Consider the following 13743-nt stretch of genomic DNA (forward strand, 5'->3'; position numbering starts at 1 on the left):
GTCGGAGAAGGACTGGATTTGGGGATTTGTTTCTTGCGGGGGACACAGGACTGCCCGTGGGGCCCGCCTTCCGCGCAGAGCGCTGAGGGTTCCGGAGTGACCTATAGGCTGAGACCCTGGCTTCCTCTTGCCTAGAGGCCGGGCAGGGGGTGCGGAGCCCGGAGTCGCGGGGCTGAGGGAGCGGGGCTCGTGGGCGGAGGACGCGGGGCGGGCCCGGCGGGGCTCGGCTGCGGCCCGGGCTGTGTCTGCGGCCCCAGCGGCCGCGCCCCTCCTCCCTTTCCTCCCGCGGAGGCTGACGTGGAGTCAACAGCGCGGGCGGCCGCGGGAGGCGGCGGCGCAGCGGCTCGGAGGCGCCGGGCCCTCTCGGGGCCGCGCGGGGCCCGCGCAGCGGAGGCGGCGGCGGTGGTGACGCCGCGAGGAGGAGGAGGAGGAGACGGGGGTCCAGGAGGCAGGCCCGCGCATGGAGGAGGAGGCCATGAACGGCGACCGGACCGAGAGCGACTGGCAGGGGCTGGTGAGCGAGGTGAGGCCGCGGCGCCGGCCAGGCGGGATGGGCCGGGCCGAGCGGCCGCCGTCGCGGGCCCGCGCCCCCAGGGAGGCAGAGAGGGGAGGGACTAGCGGGGGGCGCGCACCCCAAGTGGCCGCGGCTGCCGCCCCCGCGCGACCCAGCCAGGTGCGCCGCTCCTCCCGCACTTTCGGGTCTGGGCGGGCGCCACTTTCTTCCGCGCCATCTAGTGTCAGCCTTTGGGGAGGGGCCTTCCCCCCAGGCAGGGGTTGGCCCTGGATTGGAGGCTGAAGCCCTGGGATCCGGGAGGAGAAGGTGCCAAGCCCCACCTGCCTGCCTGCTCGCCACTGCTGTGGAGCCAAACCATTGGACGCCTGGGACTGAAACGGGAAGGTGGTGCCATGGGGGAGAATCCGAGCCCTGGGGTGGCACCTGGGCCAGGTGGAGTTCGGTGGTTCGAGTTGGGGGAGTTCAGGAGTCCGCTGCAGCTTTTCACTCATTCACTTGCTCAATTCAGTCAACACGTGTTTACTGCGGGCCTACCATGTGTAAGGTGGGGAGGGGCATTTATCAGAAAAGTGAAACACAGGTGCAGAAGTGATTCGATTTGTGGAAGCACAGAACAACGTGTCCCCCTGCCCTGAGACTCTTTTGTCATTAACATACCCTGGGGGTCCACTTTCAGCCTCCAATGCTATTTGCTCTTCAGTTCTGCTGGCCTCTCCAGGTGAGAGGGAATGCGGATGTCTTCCTCTCGCAGGTAAGTTGCCCTGATTTGCCACCATTTGTGGGGGCAGTTCCTGGTATTACTTACCCATGCCAGGGAATTTCTCCCTTCTGAGAACCAAGCTCCAGCCCAAGGCCAACTTGGGGCTTCCTTTTCTTTAATCCTGTGCACACAATGCGGAGTGTATCAGTTTGCTCTTATCTTTTCCCTTGTGTGGTATGGGAAGGGAAACTCTCTACTGTCTCACTCCTTTCATCGTTTTCTGGGTCTCCAGGTCAGTCTGATAATAGTGCTTCATGCCCAGTGTGTGCAGAGCGTTGTGTTTCTGAAGAGGAATGACATGCGGTAGCTTCTGCCCTAGTTCAGTTTGCTCAGCATTGGTCTAGTAGTTGAAAGCTCTCCTAACTGTCTGGTGTTATGATCCATTGTATTGCAGCCTGGCTCCATCTTCTCAAACTGACAGGCTTTATGTCAAGGGACAGATCCTCTGGGGACCTTGTTTCTGGTCCCATCAAGAATCATACTTGGTAGTCGAGGAGCTGGAGGTAGTTCTTTTTAAAAGTCTGGTGTTAGGCCCTTGGATAGCAGCAGAATCTTCACTACTCCAACAATTGCATATCAGGTGCCTGTTAGGAGTCAGGTACATTGTGAGGTGCTTGGGATTCTGTGGTGAATAAGACAACTCCCCTACCCTCAAAGAACTCCTGGGGTTCCACGATATAGTCTGGGAGGAAGGTCACACCGTAGACAGTAAGAGTGAACTAAAGGATGGAATGACTTCAAGTGCTAAATGGCATGGGATGCCCCTCAGTGGGTTGGGCTTACCTCCACCTTGTGCTGACCACATTATTGTAACAATGGGTTTCCTCACTAGGCTTTGTGCTCTGTTTGGCTCTTTATTTCCAGGGCCTATACACTGAGCTGTGTATGCATCAGGTGCTCAAAAAATGCTTGTTGAATAAGTCAGTGGATCCTGAAGCAGGTCCTTCAGGAGTTTTCCTGCCCATCCCAGCAGAGTTTCTCCAGAGTAACACCTCCTTAACTTCACAAACATGAGGTGAACACATAGCCAGGGGCCATGGGGGAGGTGAAAATGGGTCTTGCTTCCCACCTTAATAATAACTGATGACTATTTCTTGAATGCATCCTTCATATTAAGCATTTTACATACTCATAATGACATAAGGTAGAAATTCTTTCTTATTTTATAGATAAGGAAACAGTAGCTCAGACAGGCTAAGGAACTTGCTCAGAGCCTCACCTCTGCTAAGTGGAAGAGGCAGGATTTGAATCCTGGTTTGTCTGACTCCTTGCTTGAGCGTTGCTTGTCTGAGCCTCGCTAGGCCACACTTTCTATTTTAATCATTGCTCATCTGTCTGTATCTTCTGCTAGATGGCAGGCTCCCCAAGGAAGGAGTCCATGTCTGATTCAACTTTGAGTCCCCAGCAACTGGATCACTGTTTCTTAGAGTATGGCCTACAGATCAGCTGCATCAGAGTCATTTTGGGTGCCTGTGAAAAGTTCAAGTTTATGAGTCTCTCCCAAATTTATTGTAGTGAGTTGAATTATGTACCCTGCCTGCCCCCCACCCCCTGCCTGCCATAGGTGCATCTGAGACCTAACCCCAGTAGGTGCGAATGTGACTTTATTTGGAAATAGGGCAGATATGATCAAATTAAGGATCTTTGGATGAGATCACACTGGATTTAGGGTAGGTCCTAAATCTAGTGACTGGTATGTTAGAAGAGAAAGGACAGAGATTTAAGCTGCAGACACAAAAGGGAGCAGGCTATGGGAAGATGGAGATACATGAAAGGAAGACCATGTGAAGACAGAGGTAGAGATTGGAGTGAAGCAGCCACATGGCAAGGCATGCCAAAGGTCACTGGCAGCCCCCAGAAGCTGGAAGAGGCAGATTATCCCTCAAAGTCCCCAGAAAAAAACAACTGCTGACACCTTGATTTTGGACTTCTGGCTTCTGTAACTGTGAGTGAATATGCTTCTGTTGTTTTAAGCCACCCCATTGTGATCATTTGTTACAGCAATGTATTAGTCCGTTTTCATGCTGCTTATAAAGACATACCCGAGACTGGGTGATTTACAAAAGAAAGAGAGATTTCATGTGCTTACCGTTCCACATGGCTGGGGAGGCCTCACAATCATGCTGGAAGGCAAGGAGGAGCAAGTCACATCTTACATGGATGGCAGCAGGCAAAGAGAGAGAGCTTGTGCAGGAGAACTCCTCTTTATAAAACCATCAGATCTCATGAGACTTATTCACTATCAGGAGAACATTATGGAGGAAACTAGCCCCATGATTCAATTATCTCCCATTATCTCCCACCAGGTCCCTCCCACAACACGTGGGAGTTATGAGAATACAATTCAAGATGAGATTTGGGTGGGGACACAGAGCCAAACCATATCAAGCAGCCACAGGAAACTAATACACCTGCTGGTCGAAAGTGCCTGGGGGTACAGCCCCCTGATCTGCCTTTCTTACAAGCTGAGCTGCCCAGGTGATTCCCCTGCCCAGTGAGGTTTGGCTGGCAGGGGTTCCATGGGTATGACTGGGTCTGGTACCAGCCAGGTAAGATTCACAGAAGAGTGTGCTCAGCAGCTGTGGTGTTACAAAGTGATTTGGGGACCTGGCAGAAGGACCTGAGGAAGACATCACTGCACAGCTAATCTGCACTACATGGGATTTTCGTGGACTTGCATTTATTTCTGCAGCAGTCCTGGGTGCTGCCTCCCACCCTGGATCCTCTCTCCATCACCTCTCCATCACGTCCCTTTCACCTCATCATCACCTGCCCAGAGCCCTGTCCTCTCTTTCAATCAGTTTGCTTCCTCCGCTTGCCTCGAGGAAGCAGTTTTCATTTAAAACGATCCTACAGAGATCAGTTTTATTTTCATATATTTGGTAAAATAAGCTGAAATTACAGCCTTTTCTCAGGCCCTGAAGTAAACACACCCATGCGTGTGAAAGAAGCATGGCCGGGATTCTGTTCTGAAAATTAAATGTCTGGGGAGGGGCAGATATTCTTATTGCCACCTGAGGTGAGCTTTCAAAATTGGAGACATTTCGAAGTGCAGCTATGCAGGCAATCAATAACTTTTTATTTTCGAGATAAAAATCCTGGTCATTGCTCAGCCCACCACTCTAGGATAAACTATACATAATTCCATTTCACTGTTTGAATTTTGGTTAATTAGATAACAATCAATCTCCTATTCCTTGAGCATGTTGTATGCAGGAGCCAGGAGGCAGAAGACAGTTAACCGTGGGCCTCCACCCAAAGTAGAGACTGATTTTTTGTTTTTGTTGTTGTTGCTTTAGAGATGAGGTCTCACTCTGTTGCCCAGGCTGGAGTGCAGTGGTGCGATCTTGGCTCACTTTAGCTCCATCTCCTGGGTCCAAGGGATTCTCCTGCTTCAGCCTTCTGAATAGCTGGGTTACAGGCATGTGCCACCATGCTCAGCCATTTTTTTTTTTAATAGAGATGGAGTCTTGTTATGTTGCCCAAGCTGATCTGGAGCTCCTGGCTTCAAGGAATCCTCCTGCCTCAGCCTCCCAAAGTGCAGGGATTATAGGCATGAGCCACTCTGCCTGGCCTAGCCACTGATATTTGGAAAAGAGAGGTTGAGTAGGTATAGAGGCCAGCTCTATGGTTAATTAAGGTAAAGACCCAGCTTTGGGTTTCAGTTATTGACTTTGACACTGAAGATAATAAGAGACCTGGGGGTAAGTCTTGGCCCTGCCTTTTTCTTGGTATGAAAGATCAAAAACCCAAACCAAAGTGGATAAGCTTAGAGGCAATTTATTGGCTGATATTGTAGGTTGTATCCTGTCCCCAAAACAATGTGTTCAAGTCCTAACACCCTTCCCTCAACTGCCACTACACAAACACCTGTGAATATGACCTTATTTGGAAGTAGGGTCTTTGCAGATGTAATCAAGTTATGATGAGGTCATCTTGGGTGGGCTCTAATCCAATGACCTGGTGTCCTTATCAGAAGAGGCAAATTTGGGCACAGAGATGCACAAAGAGAAGAAAATGTGAAGACACAGACGGAAGAAGGCATGTGACAACAGAGGCAGAGACTGGAGTCATGCAGCTGCAAGCCAAGGAAAGCCAAAGATTGCTGGCGACCACCAGAAACTAGGACGAGGCAAGGAAGAATCCTCCCCGAGAGCCTCACTGGGAAACACGGTCCTGCCAACACCTTCATTTTGGACTTCTAACCTCCAGGACTGTGCAACAGTTGAATTCTGTTGTTTTAAGTCCCCCGGTTTGTGATAATTTGTTATGGCAGCCCTTGGAAGTGAATATAACTAATATGACTAATAATTCCATGCTAGGGCTGGCTTTCGGCTGATTCAACACTAAGACAGTTTCTCTCCATCTTTGAGTCTGCTTGCTGCCTGGCTTTGGTCTCAGCCTCCCATCCTCTCAAGTTCAAGTCCAAAGGGGAAGACGAGACCCTTCTCTAGCGGATCCTATGAAACCCTGGGTTGCTCTATTTAAATCCGCTTAGATCACTCACCTATCCTGCAAGAAATCGCTCAGGTGGTTAGTGATCTGATTGTTTTAGGCCGGGAATTGTGTTTGGAGCCCTGCCCCAGGATACATGGACTGTGAGTGGAGCTAGGGTAGATCCCCAAGTAAAACTGGGGGGCTTCTTTCCAGAAGAGGGAGAATGGGTGTTGAGGGAATGACTGCACCATGTAACTTCTCTGAGCCTCTTTTTTCTCATCTTTAAATAGGGTAATAAAAGTACCTACCTCATAGGTGATCCTAATTGTGAGGATCAAATGAAATAATAATGCTTGTGAGTGCATAGGCCTCTGCCAGGCAAGGCAGCAGTAGAATAGTGAGCGTGAACCTCACGACAGAAACTCTGGTTTGTGAAAACTATAATTTGCTATAATGCCTTAATTTTGATGACAAGTTTTTGTTGTTTGAGTAGTGGAAATGTAATCTGCATATGAAGCCACACCACTCCCTTTCCCTGAATTTGTATTTTAATTCTAGGGGACTTATGAAATACTAAGACTAAGGCTAAGTCATTGGCTGGGGTGCTGGGGTGGGCTGTTTTCATCTACCCACACGCTCCTCATTTAGTCTAGTATCTTGCCCTTGGTCACTCTAGGTCACTGTTGTGTCATCTCTCATCCGCCCTCAGATGTCCTCTGGCCCTCTGGCTGTCTGCACCACGTCCATGCTACTTTTGGGTGAATGAAGAACAAATTGATGAACTGCTTTTCACTGTTCTGGGCATGGTGAACTTTGCTGTCTTGCCCAACCAAGGTGGGGCAAGTTTTATTCATTTTTAAAATTTGACTGGGCACAGTGGCTCATGCCTGTAATCCCAGCACTTTGGGAGACTGAGGCAGGCGTATCACGTGAGGTCAGGAGTTCAAGACCAGCCTGGCCAAAACCCCCGTCTCTGCTAAAAATGCAAAAATTAGCTGGGCATAGTGGCACGTGCCTGTAATCCCAGACACTTGGGAGGCTGAGACAGGAGAATTGCTTGAACCCAGGAAGCAGAGGTTGCAGTAAGCCAAGATTGTGCCACTGCACTCCTGACTGGGCGACAAGGGTGAAACTCTGTCTCATAAAATAAATAAAATGAAAAAATTTGTTCTGCTGCCCCTGAGTTACTCTAGGGCTAAATTATTATGCTGCCCTCAAATCACCCTGGGGCTATGGGAAACTATGGGAAACTGTTGTGCACACAGCATGTCACAACACCAAGGCTGGGTCCAGGGAATTGGGGATTAGTTTTCACTTCCTAAGAAATAAGGCTGTATTTGTTAGGGTAAAGTCTAAGCCACTGTAAGAAATATGCCTGCCTCAAAAATAGAGTGGTTTAAATAAGGTAAGACATTTGTGCCTCTTTCATGTGAGTGTGGTGGTTCAGGGCAGCGCTGCTCCGTGAGTCATCTAAGAATTCAGATTTATCTTGTTGCTGCACAATTAGGGTATGGTCCTCATCTGTGTGGCTGAAGCTTGTTGCTGCCACATTTGTGTCCCAGCCCATGGGAATGGGGAAAGAGAGAAGGGGGAACTCCAGGGCAAGGGGATTTTCTTTAATTAGGGATGAGTGGAGAATTGTACATATCACATCTGCTCACATCCCATTGGCCTAAGCATAGTCATACAGCCACTCCTAGCTGTGAGAGGCTGTAAATGTAGTCTTTAGCAGAATGCGCCCATGTTAACTTTGGGAGGGTCCTATTAAGAAATAAGAGTAGGCTGGGCACTGTGGATCACATGTGTAATGCCAGCACTTTGGGAGGCCAAGGCAGGTGGATCACCTGAGGTCAGGAGTTTGAGACCAGCCTGGCCAACATGGCAAAACCCCGTCTCTACTAAAAATGCAAAAATTAGCTGGCTGCGGTGGCACACACCTATAGTCCCAGCTACCCAGGAGGCTGAGGCAGGAGAATCACTTGAACCCGGGAGGTGGAGGTTTCAGTGAGCAGAGATCGCGCCACTGCACTCCAGCCTGGGCAACAAAAGCAAAACTCCATCTCATAAAAGAAAAAAAAAAAAAAAGAAAGAAGAATATATAGGACATGAAAAAGATAAGTTATCAAAAAAAAATGAGTAGGTTGACATATCAAAGTTAAAAAGTTATTCTCTTTGGAGGACTCTGTTAAAACAATAAAGAGTCACAGACTGGGAGAAAATATGTGCAGAACACACATCTTGTATCCAGAATATAAAAGGAACTCTCACTACTCAGTAAGAAGAAAGGCCGGGCGTGGTGGCTCACTCCTGTAATCCCAGCACTTTGGGAGGCCGAGGCGGGTGGATCATGAGGTCAGGAGTTCAAGACCAGCCTGACCAACATGGTGAAACCCTGTTTCTACTAAAAATACAAAAATTAGCCAGGTGTGGTGGCATGCACCTGTAATCCCAGCTATTCGGGAGACTGAGGCAGGAGAATCGCTTGAACCTCAGAGGCGGAGGTTGCAGTGAGCTGAGATCGCACCAGTGCGTTCTAGCCTGGGCAACAGAGTGAGACTCCATTTCAAAACAAACAAACAAATGAACAAAAATAAACAATCTGAATTTTTTAATGAACAAAAGGATTAAGTAAACCCTGCACTGAAGAAGAGGGATGGCAAATAAGCAATGAGTAGAGGCTCAGCATCCTTAGTCATTAGGGAAATGTAAATGGAAACCACAGTGAGATACCACAACATACCTATTAGAATGGAAAAGCAACAAATTACAAAACTCATCATCTAAGAGCTGACAGGGACGCAGAGCAACTAGAAGTCTCATACATTGCTGGAGGAAATGTAAAATAGTAAAGTCACTTCTGAAAAGGTTTGCAGTTTCTTATAAAGTCAAACATACACTTAACCAAACAACCCAGCAATCCTTCTCCTAGGTAGGGTCAAAGAGAAATGAGGACACATGTCCGCACCTGTCTGCACATCTATGTATGTAACTCAAACAGTATACCAGCAAAAATCTTTGTTTTAAAAAATAATTATTTTAGCAGGAGAGGTACTGCTCCTTGTGGAGCAGGGCTACCCCATAGGCAGTGTGCCCAGAGCAGCCACAACCAAATAACTCATTTGGGGGAAGTGGGTTACAGGGTACATGGTACAGGGTAAAAGCTGATAGTTTTAACATTTGTGATGAGTGACTATTTTGTACTCATGAATTAATGCTGTCTTATATCTTTCTAAAAACACCTTTATTAAGGTATAATTAATATATTAAAATGTGCACATACTTTAGGTGTACAATTTGATGAGTTTGGATGTGTGCATACACTGGTGTAACCATCACCACAATCAAGGTATACATGAAATTTTTGAAAAGTAAAAATTAAGGCCAGGCACGGTGGCTCACACTTGTAATCCCAGCACTTTGGGAGGCTGAGGCGGGTGGATCATCCGAGGTCAGAAGTTTGAGACCAGCCTGGCCAACATGGTGAAACCCATCTCTACTAAAAATACAAAATTAGCCGGGTGTGGAGGCATGCGCCTGTAATCCCAGCTACCCAGGAGGCTGAGGCAGGAGAATTGCTTGAACCTAGGAGGCGGAGGTTGCAGTGAGCCCAGACCATGCCACTGCACCCCAGCCTGGGCAACAAGAGTGAAACTCCATCTCAAAAAAACAAAAAACAAACAAACAAAACTAAAAATTAAAAAGACAGAAAACTGATCAGTGATTGCCAGAGCCTGAAGGTACAGTGAGGAAATTGGCTGCAGAGAAACATGAGGGAATCTTTTGGATTTACGGATGTATTCTGTCTCGATTGTGGTGATGTTTATATGACTGTGTAAACTTGTTGAAGTTCATGGAACCTTACACCTAAAAGGGATGAAATTTTCTCCAAATTATAACTCAGTAAACTCAATATTTTTCGAAAGGAGGTGAATGGATATTTAAAACAGCCATTGCTACAGAGAGCTTTATTCCTTATCTCTCCAATTCCAGAGCTCATCAGGTTTTCATCAAAACTAGCTGTGCCCCCCAAATTTCAGCCCCGAGTCCTTGCTCTGCCCTCTCGACCCCAGGCTGATTGGGCCAAGCTCAGTGTTCCTCCTCGGACACTGATAACCAGGCTCTCCTTTGTACTCTGATTCTACCCTTTTCTCAACTTGGAAGATCCTTTCTGGTCTTTTGAGGAGTTATGGTTGAGGGCACCACTGGAGAGACTCAACTGTGCCCTCATGTCTTCGGGAGCAGGCCCTCAAAATGGAAAAGCCAGTCAGTTGTTACCTGTGTTCTTCTGGGCTGTGCCTTTCTTAGATGTAAAGACGGAATGTCTGGCTTCTTAAAAAGGGAGAGAGACGTGGGGGAGAATTAGGGTAAGGGTTGCAGGAAATGGAAGCAAGGTGGGAAGATAGGCTGTCAGTTAATATTTTAAAATAGTCTTTTGTTTGTTTGTTTTTTTGAGGTAGGGTCTCACTCTGTCGCCTAGGCTGGAGTGCAATGGCACATTCTCGGCTCACTGCAACCTCTGCTTCCCAGGCTCAAGTGATTCTCCAGTCTCAGCCTCCTGAGTAGCTAAGACTACAGGCATGAGCCACCAATTCCTGGCGAATTTTTCTATTTTTTGGAGAGACAGGGCTTCACCTTGTCATCCAGGCCGGTCTCATATTCCTGAGCTCAAGGCAATCCATCGGTCTCAGCCTCCAGCTGCTGGGATTACAGGTGTGAGCCACCACGCCTGGCTTAAAATACTCATTCTTATTAGCTGTTATTATTAGATTAAAACACCATGCACAATAGTGAGCAATAGATCTGAGACACTAATGTAGGCAGTTGGCGAGGCTTCATGGAGTGGGGAAAAGCTTCTTAGAAGTTGAGCCTTAACTGAGTCCCTTCCCTTTGGTTGAAGAGGGCAAGGGAGATCATGAGCAGGCATGAGCACTGGGCCTAGTTGGTGGCCTTTGCAGAGATGCTCCAGATAAAGGCAGAAATCTCTGGGTTGAGGTACAGCAGAAAATGAGATTGGATAACCAGAAAGGACCAGATGGTGAATGACTTCAAAAGCCAGGCTGCAGGATGTGCCCTGATATAGCTGGTAATGGGGAGGCACTGAACGCTTTTGTTAACTGGAGTACAAATTGATGAAAATACTTGGGATAGTTTGGTTTCCACTGAATTCAGTTACTGAGTCTGTACTGTCTGCAAGGTACTATGCCAGGCTGTGATGATATAAAAACTAATTTGGTGACCCTGCCAGGAATCAGGGAAGGACAATTTAGGAAGAGATACCAGTAATCTAGCCTTTTCTGTCACCATCAACATTCTCAGTTATTTCCATTGCACCTAAGTCCTACCACTTATCATGTAGTTTTCAACCTAACCCTTGACTTATCTGTCTCTCCTCTGGACCCAAAAGATCTTGAAATATTTGAGAGTAGGGACCATATGTAACTTTAGCACTTAGCACTGTACTTTGCCCATTGCAAGTACTCCATACACGTAGAATATATGAATGCTTGGATGTTTGAATGAATGAGGTCTTAAGGGGTTACAGCATTGGTGAGGATAGAGAAAAAGGGATGGCTATGGGAAACATTGTAAAGGAAGACCCCTACAGCAAGTCATGGCTAGCAGGATTGGAGAGATGGAATAGAATGAGTCCAAGATGGCCCTTGCTGCATGGCTGGAGGGTGGTGGTACTGGAAGTGACAGGAGGTTAGGGGATATGAGTCTGGTGAGAAGAGCACAGGTTCTCTTCAGAACTGTGCATCATTCAGAGTTTCCTGGGAGTACTTGAGCTCTTGAGAAGCAAGATTAGTGCTTACTGGGAACATTTTCGATGAGCAGCTATCTTCATAGTGGCAGGCTAATTTCAGAGTAAGTATATTAAAATTAGTGTGGGGGGGAAAGTGAGCTCAACTGCTATTTTTAACTGATGGGATTCATGTTCTCTCCTGTGCAGGGAAATTCACATATGTGCTCCTAAAATTGACAATTTCCACTCTTATTATGTTAAAAAAAATTAATATAGTGAGTTTCACGTTGAATAAGATACATTGGCTGAAGATGAGAAGAGGACTTTGGCCAGTCCCTGAATGAAAATGACCAGAGTGAATGACATTTATTACTCACTGCCTGGTTTTCCACCCATAAAACCATACTGGGGCTTTGGTACCTCCTGGCAGAGAAGTTGCTTAAGTTTGAGAGTCTTCACCTCTCTCTGGCCCATCAGGCAGAATGGTGCCAGTGGTAGGGGAGACCTGCTTCCCAGAGAACACAAACCTTTGGTTGTTTTACTTTGAAGTTTTTCCACTTTCACCTCTTCTGGTCCACTCTCTTTGTTATCTGAAGCTATTTTATTGCAACAAACACCCTAATACTGTTCAGGGTATCAGATTTTCTTCAAGTCTGCGTATTCTCTGTACAGCTAGCCAATTAAACCACCTTTAAGAAAAAACATTTTTCACAACGTCCTCTTACTCAGAAAGCTTCAGCGGTAGTTCCCCATCACCTGGTGTTCGAGGCTCTTCATGCTGGCCTTGACCTATCTTTCTGCCTCTGTCTCACTGCTCCCCGCATAAGCTGGCTGCTTCAGTCAAAATGATCTGCCATGTATTCTGGCTCCCCCACCTTTGTCTCACACCCTGACCTCACCCAGGTGAGCCTCCCACTTCTTCTCCGACCACAGCCTTCACCAGTCCTTTAAGTTGGGGTGGAAACCCACATCCCTCCTAAAATCCTCCATGATGCCAATCTTGAAGTGAGTTCTTCGTCCTGTTGCCTTATGTGGCTCGGCTTAAACTGATCCTTTCACACTCACATGCTACCTAAGAAAGAGAGGAGCCTTGTCTCTGTGTAGATATTAACTCCTACATAAGTTGACAAGCTCCTTAGAGAAAGGACTGCGGTCACCTGTGTTGGGGCAGGAGACAGGAATTCTGGAATGATGATGTATCATGCAGTGGCTCAGGTGTGCAGGTCCTGAGGCAGGGCACTGATACAGAATACAGAACCAACCTGGTTCTGGCCCATTTGCAGAGCCTCTACTTTGATCTCACATCCTCATTTAGGGAAAGTAGCTCATGGATGTGCCTGCCCACCTATAGCTCTATTAATGGCAGGCACAAAGGTAGAGGTCAGTGATGTCAGGAGAGAGCCACCATTGTAGTGAGTTGGCTGGTTGATGTGAAGGAGGAGTGAAGGACAGCCCTCATATGTCAGTGGGACAGGATGTCTAGCAGAGGAGAAGGTCAGCATCCAATGTGCTGGTTACATAGTGAGCATTACTATGGGCAAAGCCTTCTGCATATGACAGTTGCCTTCAAGGAGTTTACTGTCCAGTGGTGATAGAGAATGGGGATGAGGTCACTACACTGTGATGTACATTGTGATAAGCATTCTTCAGGTTAAGGGGAGGCTAATTTAGATGGGAGGATTGAGGAGGGTTCTTAATGGAGGTGGCACCTGGGCTAGGAAGGTTGGGCAGAATTTCAGCAAATGGAGATGTAAAGGAAGGGTGTTCTAGACAGAAGGAATGGAGATGGCAAAGGTGCAGATGTAGCAAAATGCAAGACTTATTGGGGGAAATCCCAGATCATCTGATCTCTGGTGGGGACACATAGTGGGGCATCGGGTGTTTGTTAGGCAGGCCTCAAATGCCCTATTAACTGTGTAGCGGGCGTGAGGGTCCCGAGTATGGCATTCATTCTGGAGGTGAACAATGGCACAATAGTATCCTTTGAGTAGAAGAAGTTGCCTGGATGCATTGGGGAGGGAACTGATCTGCCAGGAGTGTATGTGAGGTACTGGACAGGAATGGGGCTTGGGGAGAGCACAGGAACCTGTCTTTGTCTGTCTGTCCCTTTGCCCTTATCCACTTTCAACTTACTTAGGTCTCCCGTTCACAGCTTCATTGCCCCTGATAATGCTCTTGCCAAGGTTGCCTAAGACCAGCCTCCTAACTACCACACCCAGTGGTCTTTCTTTAGGACTCGATTGCTGGCTGTGCAGCCTCTGACTCCAGACAGCCTCCTCTTCTTTTCTT

General features: G+C 47.7%; 1 protein-coding gene across 3 annotated transcripts in view; it reads left to right on the top strand.

The window, feature by feature from the left end:
• Positions 1-263: 263 nt before the first annotated feature.
• Positions 264-13743, top strand: part of CCDC149 (coiled-coil domain containing 149) — a 110510-nt gene continuing 97030 nt past the window's right edge. For 2 of the 3 annotated variants that reach the window (XR_002733853.1, XM_023223047.1), the window contains exon 1: positions 266-523. Coding sequence is in view for 2 of the 3 variants with exons in the window: in XM_023223047.1 (XP_023078815.1) it covers positions 461-523 (63 nt within the window). In the remaining variant the exon portion in view is untranslated. Of the gene's footprint in view, positions 524-13743 lie in introns of all 3 variants that reach the window. The other variant, XM_023223048.1, reaches the window with a different exon arrangement.

This window comes from Piliocolobus tephrosceles, chromosome 3, assembly GCF_002776525.5.
Source record: "Piliocolobus tephrosceles isolate RC106 chromosome 3, ASM277652v3, whole genome shotgun sequence".
NCBI classification, from domain to species: Eukaryota; Metazoa; Chordata; class Mammalia; order Primates; family Cercopithecidae; genus Piliocolobus; species Piliocolobus tephrosceles.